Consider the following 13,240-nt stretch of genomic DNA (forward strand, 5'->3'; position numbering starts at 1 on the left):
ATTAAATCTAGCCTAATAGGATTTTAAGCCAGAAATGACATTCACTGACTTTAGTAAAATAGTCAGGTAATTTTGTACTTCTCACCTATATTCACTAACACATCCAAAATTTTGGTTCCTTTTGGCAATCTTCCAATATCCTGGCATACCACAATAGCCTATTTCACCATACAACTAAAACTGGGGTCACTTTTCTTTAACAAGGCATTTTAACCCAGGAAAATGAAGTTTTGTGGTGAAACTGAAAATTTCACAGAAATGCAGAGCCCACAGCTTCATCTAACATTTTCTGAAGCTCTAAACAGTTAGTTTGTTTTGCTTACCGGGAAAATGGCACCTAAATAAATCCAGGCACTCCAAGTTACATAGTTTGACATTTGTATGGTGTTACGGTGGTAAGATTCCTCCACAGATTTCTGTCACTTAAAAAACGTTTTAATTTCTGATATACCAATTGTATTCAGGATTGGGGGCAGAATGCCAAAGAAAAAAAGGAAAGAATGTTTATTCCACATTACTCTCCTTGTGGTTTTGTTGCAGGTAAAAAAAAAGTATTTAAGTATATTTAGTGATTCTCCCTGTGACATTAGTCACCTAAACTACTGGACTAATTGTTTTAAATCCTGCACATCCAGGAGTCCCACCATGCCCAGGACTCCCACTGATTTATGGAGGGAGAGACAGAAATCTGTTCCGACATGGAAAATAACAGTCATGGCCGTCTGCTATGGAAAGCCATTATTCATGGGCATTTAACATTCTTTTTTTAGCTCCATTATGTACAAAGAGGGGGTTAGGCTACAGTATGTACAAATATCACGTGCAATTGAAGTTCAGTAGCACAGCAACAGAGATCATAGTTTAAAAACTATTTTTGGGGCAAAGACCTATTAGACATGTTACTAATTAACCTATTTCCTACAGCAATACAGAGGCACTACTGAAAAGGACATTATTGGGTTGCTCAGTGTACTCTATATCAAAGTCAGACTTTGGAGCATAATCCACATGCTTTAAAACTGCCATCACAGTGTCACAGAATCACAGCATATCTCAAGTCAGAACAGACACTTAAGTCCAACTCCCTGCTCCTCTAAAGATTACCTAATACTACTGTCATGTGTGATCACTAACTCCCTTAAAAAAGCACCAGTAGTCTAGTTTTAGTCAACCCAGTGCTAAAGATAAAATATATTCTTGGTAAAACTGAAATTAGAAACCTCTTTGCTCTCCAAATTCTGTTCTGGCAGCATGTCTTCCTGCTAGACAAGAATTTAATCCATGAGATACAGGCAAGCATGTATTAAGCAAGTGAACAGGATTTTCTGTAAAATTAGATTAAGTTCTAGAGAAAGACTAAAGCAGTCATCCATTTTCTTCACTTCTTCAGCTTGATTTGTTTATCTCTAGCCCCGTGTTTATTTTAAACCCATGAAGACAAGAACAGATTATCTTGACTTTGCTTTCCAGACAGTTGTTCAAACCGGGGCAAACACATTCAACAGATCTGAAAAAGACTCAAAAGAAGCTCTTGCCATGCCTAAGCCAGGGAGATCCAACTTGCACTAATTCTGTTTAATGATAAGATCGCCCAGATCTTAAGTGAATGAGGAATTCATTGGGAAGCTTGCACTGCTGTTGTGTAGTATGTCTGACACAACCTCAGGTTATTGGGTGCAGCACCTTGCTATGCAGGACAGCCTGCACCCACTGACTCTTGACAAGGATGGCAAAGTGACGGGCATTTTTCTGGTGGTGGGAAGCTTTTTGTGTTGTTAGGTTTTTTTTGTTTGGTTGGTTTTTTATTGTATTTGTTTGTTATTTTTGGCAGCTGCTGCTGCTCTTTGCTGTCAGTCTTGTGTCAGAGAAAAGATCTTATTTTCACGGTAATTTGGCTTGCTGGGTGATGTGCCTCTATATCTAGCACATAGGATCCAGGTGAGGGAGCATCCACACATTAACAGACGCTAAGTGAAGAGTGAGAGGAAAAGCTGGCCAGAGTAGTGCAAGAGTAAAAACTGACTGACATCAAGGGGCGGGGAGGCTTATTTGGGACAGCTATGCTGTGTCTCCCCCTGTCAGAGGTACTTCAGCTGCCCTTCGCTCACGAGACACCCCAAGCACTGGGGTACTACTCTGGCATAGGTTATCACGCCGTACCTGCAGTGCTGGGCCAAACCACGTCCGGCCCACAGAGACTCCTTGGCATGCCAAGTCACCAAGTCAATGTAGGCCAAGTGAGAATGGCTTCAGTGGGTTCCTATTTCATGTTTGATAAGGACTTAGGGAGAGAAGGACAAAGGACGGAGAGTAACGGAACTGTTCAGATCCCTTGAAGGAAGGCACTGAGGTGTATTTCTGCCCAATCGGGTAGGCCAGAACTGACAGGGATACGCAGGCACTAGCTTAGCACTTGTTTCCATGCCATCTAAAAAGCATCTCTTCACCAAGTAGCCAGGGCTGCTTGTAAGCTAAAGCTCAAAGGCTTTTATTTCAGTTAACTGCTTATCAGTTCAAGTGAACTGCTTGCACACAGTCCTTCAACACCTCCCCAAGATCCTTCACATGGCTGAGAGAGGTCACTTCTTAACCAAACAGCAAAGGGTGCACCCTGTGCAAGACAAGCAAAGGGAGATCATCTTGGGCAAAGGAAAAACCTCATGTGGGGACTTTCCAGTCCTCCCTGCCTTGATTTTCCAATTTAGCTTGTTTTCCTGCTGCAGTTGTAATGTGCAGCCTTTCTGGATGATGGCAAATCACAAGTAAAACAGGAGAGGAGTAAAACAGCTAATGAAATTTTATTCTGAAAATATGGCAAGAGTCTAAGGCACTTCAAACATTTCAACGCACTTGACTAAAGTGAATGTGACAAGGTAATAGCATTCCATAAATACGCACCAAGATGTACACTCAATTACACTCAAGGGGAATATACAGCTGGTACCTCTAATTTTATTCTCCAATAAACATGTATGGAGCTTATAGACTGAAACAGTTAATAAAAATATGGTAACAGAACATGGAATTCTTCATGTAGGTTTTAATTATTATGGAATATAAAATGTTGAAAATACTGTGTGAGTTAATTTTATAGATACTAGTATCTTTTATATAAAAAGTTATACATTATCCCCAATTAGCAACAACTTATTTAGTGAACTTCAGACCTGACAAGAGGCTCTATCCCCAATACCTACCCACTCACCCACCAGCTCAAGATCCATGGAACTGACTACATAAGCAACTGCAACTTCTGAATTTCAAAGTAATTAAAAACATGAAAATCATGTTGGAATGAAATTTATGAAAAGTTTACTGTGATGAAGTCTAAGCACAGTAAATATATTTTAGAATGACTAAAAACAAGCCACTGGGACACCCCTGCATGGATAGCTTTAGAAGTCTTAATCTGCACATAACATAAGGAAGGACAATCTACAACAAAGAAAAAGAGGATTTATGCCAGTGTACAGAAAGATGAGTATGTGAGCAAAAGAACAGTTCTGGCTAAGGTTCTCCACAGAGCACTACTTAACTATACGCTTGCTTCAAGTTTACAGTTTTCTACCTTTAGCACTAGATCTCTGCTTTCACTTTGCTGGTGAGTTCAGGCACAAGACAATTACATTCAGTATCTGTCTCAGTAAAACAGTAACATTTAGCAGCTTAAAGATGGCATAGAGATTTTTTACAGATATTTATACACTACTACTCGAATGTGGCTCTGTGGGTGGGACCAGGAGATGTTCTTCTGCTAAGCCTGGGAGTGCCCTAAAAGAGAATAAAGAACAGTTAATCAAAGAGAAATTATTCCAGCCAGCTTGAAAACACAACACTCAGAATTACTCTGTTCAATTCCTTACCTTTAATTGTACAGATTTTTTTTTTTTTTTAATTTTAGGAAGAAAAGTGCCAGCTATCATACAGCCTACTAACTGCAAGTGCATATTGTTTCGACAGTCAGGTGTTTAGCAGCAGTTTATCAGGAGAGTGAGTCAGGGCTACAGGAAGGGTGCATAGCTGCCAAAACACCTAGAACAGCTATGTTTCAGTTTCCAGGTCAATAATTGCCATTAAAGTAATACAACAGCACCTCTGTACACTAGCCAGAATCAGTGAACCTTGCTAGTCAGCTATCTGTACCCCATGGTAATTAGGAGAAGCAGTAACTATCCCTCAGCCAGGCTTCAACCTTCTGCAGTCAGTATATATTTTAAAAAGTACATTCCACTTACCAGCACAGAAATTGTCTTTACAAGTAAAAGTCAAAGTTTCATGTGCTGTACTGCTATACAGCTGACAGGGAGTAAATTTCTTATTTACATTTCACTATTATGTTCAACAGCAGCAAGTTAAAACATAGCCTACAGGAGGCTGTGTACTAACCGGTGACTGGGTTTTGGAAAAGTTGACGTGGGCATAGAGGAGAACTGCTATGTCCTTATGTCCAGCTTCCAGGGCTATTGAAAGTGCTGTGCTGCCATCCTGAGAGAAGAAAGGAAGAAATAAGAGAATTAGTGCTTGTATGCTTTAACAGATCTCTTAAAAGCCCCATCAGCCCACAGAGAAGTGCAGTTATTAAGTGGAGGCCCTACTGCTCATACAGACAGGTTAATTTAGAGTCTTGTTTAATTTCTTTTGTTTTAAACCTTGCACTGCTGTTTTATGAGGCAGTCCAAATGTCAAAGCCTCATAATTTTTCTAAACAAGGAGTCTCGATTATTGCTGTGGAAGAATGAGCACACTATTATCACAGTAATGTTACATGTAGTGCTGTGCAAGACCAGAAGATTGGGGTGTCTCAGAGAAACTACAGCGTCAGTAACAAGTAGAAGAGATGATAAGGGAGGGGAAAATGCTGGTCAGATATAATGATAATTGCTGTGTTAAAATGATAATTGTTGTGGTATAGCTCCCATCAACACTAAGAGAAATTGCACTCATAATTCCAAATGGTCCTTGATGGAAGTCGAAATACAAACAAATTGACTTTCCTAGTCAAATACTGCCACCTTAGTTTCTCAGAAGATACCACTGCTTTCATAAACCACAGCTGTTGAGGATAGAAACAAAAAAAGCTGAACAAAAACAAATAGCTGAAAGAGTATTTTACTAATTTGCTTTTACTTACTAATAAGAGTATTTTATTAATTTTCCTTTGGACCATGTTTGGTCCAGGAAGACATGGATGTCAGACAACCTGTGATATGAACTTGGTGCTTGGTTCACTGCCTGGCTTTTGGCTCTTGCACACAGAAGACTCTACAATAATGCCAGTAATTGAAATGTCTCACAGGGACGGAGCACACATTCCAGCCACTGCTGTAGCACTGGTATTGGAATGGGTAGCACCAGTTTTCAAATTGCCAGCATGGGACACAATGGACAGCATCCACATGGAAAATCTTCTTATGAGCCTAAAGGCAGCAATTTCTAACTGTCCTGAACAGACAGGGAGCTAGAAGAGCTGTCTACTACAGTGCAATATAATGCATGACAAATGCAAAGCTAACACTCTCCAGTCAACAGAAGATCTTAAAGAGAGGTGCTGAATCACTGTGGCACACATTAGTAGGATGATGCTCAGCTTACTACTGATCACGCAGACTGGAAAAGCATCACTGTGACACTCAGAATAGCTCAGGGAATGCTAAAAATCTCAATCTCACAGTACAGACAAATCTGTGAATAAGCAGCAAACGGCTTGGGGAACTATCAAACTGGCCACAGGACTAGTTAAGTTATCATGTCCCCATAAAGACTGTAATTATTGATTTTGTATCTGATAGTGCTAACGGCATCCAAGCAGCAATAATCTAGACTGCTCCTGAAAGTTTTTGCTAGACTGAGGTCTTCTTACATTTTCCTCTCTGGCCAGAAATTCCACACTGCTAGCACCACAAGGAACTGAGCTGCCTCCTGCAGCAGTTGGGTGAATGAAGAGAAATCATGTCCTTGCCTCTCTGCAACAGCTTCAACAAATAACCTCCCACTGCCCTCCCAAATCCCAAACCCAGGTTCCATTTCAGTGTTCAGTGGGTAAAGCAATAGGAAGAGAGGAAAAGTATGCAAGAAATATTGTTAACAAGAACAAGAAAGGAGCTAAGTCAATGTTTTCAAGCTTGAGAAATCTCAGAAGTCATGGTGTAGGAGCAGTGTGAACATTGTTTCAAGGGAATTGTAGGGCTGATGTTTGCCATGGGCACAGTAAAGCAAGACAGTGAGGCCCTAAGTCACCAGATAAGGTCCTATCTGAAAACTAGAAAACTCCTTTGAAAGGGAGAAGGAATGTGAGAGGGAAAGGTGTTGAGCTAACTATGACCTAACAAATGTTTGTTTCTGTTGTGGCCACTAAACACCTACAGCTAACCACAGAAATTGCTACCAGGTGTGTCTGTTAGAAAAGTAAAAATACTAGCCAAATAATCACAGCACTTGCTACCAATTAAGCAGAAGATTCATTGTGGTTGGCACTCTGAGTCAGACATTCGCCCAAGTAGATTTCAGAAGCATTGAAAGGCAGCTCACATTGTCCTCCAGGGTGCTGTTACACCCAGGCTGAGCCAGCAGAAGCTTAACAATCTCCACGTGTCCATGCTCACTAGCGCACATCAGAGCTGTAGAGCCCTCATCATCCTGGATATTGACATCTGCACCACAGGCCAGTAAAGCTTTAACCATGTCTATCCGGCCATGACTCACAGCTAGCATCAGTGCAGTCTGACCAGCCTGCATGGAGAGAAAAGAAAAACCCAAATCACTACAGAGGCAATCAGTGACAAAGCACAAACACTTCTATTTCTTTGAGACACTGTGTTTCTTCGGTGTGGGGGGGGGGAATTGTTATTTTAAATGGTACTTTCAAGGCTTTGATTGCCATTATTTAAATACCTTTTATGTATCATATATCCCACATTCACATAGGTATTTATTGTATTAATGGAATGAATATTTTCAGACAGCTGTAGTTTATTCGAAGGAGCTAAATGCTGCAGACTTTGTCAATGCCACCCAAAATTCAGTAATAGTTCTTTCACACAATGATCAACTTTCATTTTTTAGAGAGGTCCAGACCTGAGGCTCAACTGTTGTTCCACAGCTCCATTTTGTATATAGCAATCAAAAACATACATAAAAAACCCACAAATGGTGAAAGCAAATGAGAGTAACATTTAAACTGGTAAGAGCAGGGATGGGAGCACGGAAGGAACAATGAAAAGGCACAGGAGTACAGCAGTAAGAACTGTGCCTCGTGAAATGTCTGACTGACCTGGCTGGCTTTAGCATTCACGTCCCCACAGCTGAACAGTTCCTCCACTATCCTCATGTCCTTCTCCGCTTCCACAGCTGCAAGTGCAGCAAGCATGATGGGGGTGTAACCAGCCTTGTTCTGATGATTTACATTACAGACATCTGCAGAGGGATGACATAATTTGTTCAGAAAGCAAGAACCCAAAAAGCAGTAATTGTGCTAATCAACTGAATAAACTGTCAGTAGAGCAGCCTATAAAAAGAAAAAGTAGCAACTGCTTTCATAATGGATGCAATTCAAGGGAAGGTGGAGAAGAAAAAAATTAACAGAGGAGCTCTTGAGCCAAAGAAAAGAATTCTTTTGTACTATCTGTACAACACAAGAGAGAGCACAAAGACATTTTATATGTTATCATTTAGGGCTTTATTTGTGCGTTATTTTTTCCTTTTGTGAAAGCAAATGGTCTGAGATTTAGCATGATACTAAATAACACTGCCAGGATAGTCCTTAAGCTCTTCTCCCAAGGACACCCATACTGCAGAATAAAAGTGGTCCAGCAACGTGGTCAGTGGAAAAGATATTTCTCTTCAGCACAAATACTGTGTCTTCAGCACAATTTTCCTGCAACTGGTGTTACTTAAAAAATCTGCAAGAGTACTTCAGCATATTTTGGAGCTGCCAAAAAACCCACCCCTTTAAATTAAAGACTGCTGCCAGTTCTACAGTGTATTTGAGAACGAACAAAACTGCTCTGGGAACAAATACAGGCAAGTCCTCTCATCAGTGCCAGCAAACTGACAAGAGTTCTCCTTTTTGTTTAAACCTTGCCTCCAGTCTGTCTCTGTTCCTAAAATTCTGCAGAAATTCAGCAGTGCTTATTGGTTTATTAGGCAGCATGGTTTTCAGTGTGCTCATCATATTGGAAAGCAGGGACTCAGCATTACATAAACATTATCTGCAGACTAGAGGCTAAATTGCACCACAGGTATCTTAACAAGCAAAAATGGCTTAGGAAATTCTTCAGATTTATGGGCAAACGATTTTTTCAGTCAAAAAAATGGAAATTTTTTTCAGGTTAAATAGACGTTGGTGATGATAACCAGTAGACCAATACTTCTTTCAGACATCACTTCTGTGAAGCCACTGAAGCCAGACAACACGACATTCTGCTAAATGCATTACAACCTGAGTAATGAATAACTTAGAAGAGGTGTGCTCCGACTCTGACTAGACTACTTCAGCAGAGTGTGTTTTCTGAGGTCACATTTAGCTCCTTTTCCATATGGCTGAGGGAAATTGTTCTCCTATTTGTCCTCTTGGTGACTCTGCTTCATGCTATTGGAGGGTTCTCTCACCTCATCTTGTCCACTCTTCTCACCAAACACAGACACAGAGTTCTTGGTCTAAGAATCCACCTGTGATATCACCATACTGCAGAGCTGACCACAGTGACCATTCAGACACAGTCCAGAGAAAAATTGTTGAAACCTGAAGGAATCTGCCTATTTGCAAACATTTTCCAAGTGCTGGCATGAGCAGTTCTCTCCTTCAGAGAGAACTAGGTGGGAACTAGTCATGATAATTACATTTTACAGATAACACCCCTGGTGTTCATGGGCATATAAATAGCTGCCATAACAGAAGTCCTGATTTCCAGCAAGAGATGAGCAAGTTCCTGCTCCTCTGAGACACCTAGGGAAGCAGAGGGGCAGCTTCCTCCTACCACAGTGTGCTGCAGAGCCAGCCTGCCCCGTTTCACCACGCTCCTGACATTCCCTGCATTCCCCTGCTGTGACTCACTCTTCCCAAACACAGACTGCCTTCAAAAGGACCAGAAATTTCAAAGCGCTCCCTTTCCTCTTGAGGAAGTCTCTGCATGTGTGACACATGTGCTAGGTTATCAAAGCTGAGATTTGTGTCATTCATATCCTTGTTTATCTGATGCTACCCTTCTGGATTTTTGAATATTGCTTGGCTTACACTCCAGACATGTCATTGGCCTAGTTAAGCTTTCACAATCAACTGTGACAGGTTTTTTAACTAGTTTAGAGAAACAAACTTCACTCAGAGAGCAAAACTAGGATTAAAGAGATTAAACATCCAGCGTGGGACCAATTCCAGTGCGTGATACCTTCTGCTGAATGCCATCTGGCACACTGAATGTGGGGAGCAGACACTCCAGTCTCCCCTTTGCCACTACCCTTTCTGCACGTGTGTTGCAAGAGGATCAAGAAAATGAGGCAACAAAAGCAACCACATGAAGCAGAATCAGATTGCTTACGCACTAGGGAAATGGTCTCTGTGACAGAAAGCCATACTGCCCCAGTTTCTCAGGAAAGTAGCATAGATGACTCAATGTGGTGGCCAGAAAAAAAACTTCTGCACTGCTCTAGACAAAGCTAGACAACTTGCATGTTTAAGATGGTATTTATATACCAATGCATCCTCCTCCATCAGCACCCTACAGACTGCTGAACAGCAGCTGTGCTGCCTCCAGAGAAAACTGCTGGAGCCTGGTGCTGCTGAACTTGGGACTACAGTGCAAGAGGCAAGAATCCAGCTATCTATCTTAACTCTGTATGTAATTCACTTAAGTGTTTTTTTACCTTCTTCAAGAACCTCCAAAGCTAGTACTAGAAACAAAGATTCTAGACTACCTAGGTGAGCCACCACATAACTGTTAACAGTTAAAACACCTGCTGGAAGAAGATGGAACTTGGCCTCTAGTCCATCAAGAATTTCATCCATGAGAATTGCAAAACCAAGAATAATTAAAAAAAACACAAAGCAAACTTACTTGCATCCAGAAGAAGCTTTACAATTTCAAAGTTAGAATGTGAGACACTGTAATGCAGAGCTGTGTTTCCATTTCCATCTGCCATGTTGATGATATGTCTGAGGACAGCAGGAGAAATCTCTTCAAAAGCAGTTATATAGTCTCCAACCATTTCAGGGAGAGCTGACTTCTGACTTGAGACACGAAACCACTCGTGCTGGATGGTATTTAAACAAAACCTCTGCCAAAACCAAGACAGAAAAATTTACATATGGGCAATCTGTTTAAAAGATTTTCCATCCTGTAAGTCAGCAATGCAGGTCAAATCTTTTTTAGTCCAATGTGGGAAGAAAGTATTCAGCTCACAAACAAGATGTAGAGACTGAAGCGTCCCCCCTGACTAAAGTCCACTTTAAACCACCGTTTACTTCCTCTCACTTCTTCTGATTTTCACCTCTGACAGCACAGAATTTCAGGGTGAGAATAATCCCAGATTTAACAGTTATCAAATACTGGTGAATGGAAAAAAAAGACCTGCAGAACTACTTCCATCAAATACTTAACTACGTTTATAAATCACTGATGAACTCAAGACTTTCTCACTGGACTTAGCACCATGCTAAGTCAGACAGGCCCAATACTGAGGGACAAATTATCAAATGCACAAAGTATATGAGAATTGGCTGCACAGCAGTTCTGAAGAAGAAGAACTGGTCATTACAGACAATTACAAACTGAACCCAACATCACATTGTAATGTAAAAGGTAAATACTGTTTTGGGGTGAATAGACAGATTTATGGCTTGCATCGCATGTGATGAAGTCCCTTCTTTCTGCCTAGTACTGTGAAGACAACACCTGGACTATCTTGTCTGCTCTGATCACTGAATGACACAAAATATTTGGTTGAAACAGTTTCAAAGATAAGCAGCAAGAATGAACAAAAAGGAAATCTGACTTACTGGGCAGACAGGAAGGACTGGAGATGCTCCGCTGAAAAGAACCACTGGGGAAAGAAACCATGCAACATTTGTTGCAGGAAAAAGGAAAAAAAGGAAGAACCTGTTCTTCACCTGAAGGTTGGCTGGCTTTAGTAATAAGAGATTTTAGTTGCAGTGAGAAGATGCAGGCTACACATTCAGGATAAACTTTCCCATGGGGGTATGGACTGCAAGCGGGGAGTAGGAGCCTCCTAGGCAGGGTGACTTGTCTGTTGTGACAAGGTAGGTAGAGCAGATCTCACTGTGGGCCAAGAAGGCTTCCACATTCACCACCAGCTCTGACTTTGAGACACTTTCTCTAACCTGGAAGGACCACCATATCTTTCTCATAAACCCTCACCTGCAAGGCAGCCAGTAAATTCAAGGGCAATTTTGCAGAGAAGACATTCAGAAAGTTTATACAGCCTCTAGTGAAAACACACCAGTATCTCTAGAGGTGGTCTGTGTCTGGTAAAGAGAAAATAATCTACACAGACCAGTGCTACCTATGAATCTGTACTACATAAACACATTAACAGAGTATTTTACATCAGTGCTACTATAATGTGATGTATGTATTCTGTGAACATAGAGTTGAAATGCAAAGGTGGCCATAAACTGACACAATAGAATTTTTTATTTATTTCAGGCACTACTGAGTGCAAAATACCACTAAGAAACTATTTTTAGTCACAGCATCACACACATTATTAAATACACAATACACTTTAAAAATTTAATTAATCCATCACATTCAAAAATATGCAGTCTACAGCTCTTTCTGGTGTAAACAGTAGCTACAAGAGCTGAGTATGCTGGAAGAGGTTGGGACAACTCATACAGATCCTTAGCTACACTGACATTTAAGCTGTTTGGACAAGACTTATTGATCAGCAGACAGAGGACAAGAGCTGATCAGTCTACAGCTTCCATCTACAAAGCACTGCTTGTACTGGAAAACACTTTAGGCACAAGAAAGTAAAATGTAAATTCAAATTACACTTCCAAGGCAGATATCATAATCTGGTTTTGTCATTTTTGACACTTTCAACTCCAAGAGGGACTAAAGCATTTGTTGTTTGAATGCCTAAACTACTTGTGAAGGACAAACACAATTAAAAACTATGTGTCACAACTGTATGAAATACCCTTTCAAAACATTCTCTGGACCACAGATGTCAGCACTGGACACAGACAGTATGACTGTGTCATAGAGACAACACTATTGTCTTTAAGAAGCTCCAGATGCTCTACAGTAGAAGAGAATGACACTAAGTTGTTGCCATTTATATGCACAAGTGTAACAAATGCAAAATTCAATTTCATATCATTAAGCAGTGTTCCTTTGCTTTCAGAGTGCCCTCATAGAGTAGAGGAGGCAATCCCTATCTGAGGAATTTCCAAGAAGGCAAATAAAATTTTATATCCTGAGACTTAAGTATTTTTTTAAGTTTTAACAATAAATCCTCCTTACTCTCTGCAGCACTGATACAAAAACCACCAGTGCAGTAAACAAGACCAACAGCATCCTGCACTCAGAAGGCACATCACCTAGTATTTCAGAAGAGACTCTGAAGTTTTTTCACAGGATGCAACAGTCTTCACCCACTGCAGCCTCCTAATGTGAGGTCTGAGAGTTACCATTCCAGTGCTAAACTAAAAAAAACACAGGAATAACAAAAGAATGCACAGGTGCGTTGAAACTGTATTTTCATGTTACTGTTTTTACATGTGTGCCTTGGGACAACAACATTTAAGCACACAAAACACAAGTATATTCTCTGGATGAAAGTGTCCTGGTAGAAAGAGCTTTGTGACTCTTGCAGCAAAGATGAGATCCTCTTCTGCCTAGCCACTGCAGTGCTGGTCCTGTAAAACCAGAAGTTCCCTCTCCCTAAAGTTTTTCTATTGCATCTCAAGAGAAAATTTTCACCTGAAATGCTTACCACATCTTTGTTGGTTAAGGCCTTGGGGTCATCAATGTTGTTTCTCAGCAGATTACAGGCAGAAAGCATCTTTTCACTTAGCTCGTACCTGAGGGAGACAGCAAAATACATGACACGTTTCAATTTTTATATCAGCATTTCAGTATAGAAACATTTGTTTTTCTGAAAGTTGTCTGGGAATGAAAGTTTCCAGGCAAGCCATCTGCTCCTACCATGCAGAAGCCACTCTGGCAGCTCTTCTCACAGACACTCCCTCCACACTGAATGGAGATGAGTGTGGGAAGAG

General features: G+C 40.7%; 1 protein-coding gene across 4 annotated transcripts in view; it reads right to left on the minus strand.

Moving 5' to 3' along the window:
• Positions 1-2,779: 2,779 nt before the first annotated feature.
• The window catches only part of KANK1 (KN motif and ankyrin repeat domains 1), a 50,122-nt gene continuing 39,661 nt past the window's right edge, over positions 2,780-13,240 (minus strand). For all 4 annotated transcript variants that reach the window (XM_059492647.1, XM_059492648.1, XM_059492646.1 and 1 more), the window contains exons 6-11: positions 12,955-13,042; positions 10,050-10,269; positions 7,271-7,413; positions 6,529-6,729; positions 4,387-4,485; positions 2,780-3,771 (exon numbers count right to left, since the gene is read on the minus strand). In XM_059492647.1, the coding sequence (XP_059348630.1) occupies positions 3,709-3,771; positions 4,387-4,485; positions 6,529-6,729; positions 7,271-7,413; positions 10,050-10,269; positions 12,955-13,042 (814 nt within the window). In that variant the 3' untranslated portion in view covers positions 2,780-3,708. The remainder of the gene's footprint in view (positions 3,772-4,386; positions 4,486-6,528; positions 6,730-7,270; positions 7,414-10,049; positions 10,270-12,954; positions 13,043-13,240) is intronic.

This window comes from Ammospiza nelsoni, chromosome Z, assembly GCF_027579445.1.
Source record: "Ammospiza nelsoni isolate bAmmNel1 chromosome Z, bAmmNel1.pri, whole genome shotgun sequence".
Classification (NCBI taxonomy): domain Eukaryota; kingdom Metazoa; phylum Chordata; class Aves; order Passeriformes; family Passerellidae; genus Ammospiza; species Ammospiza nelsoni.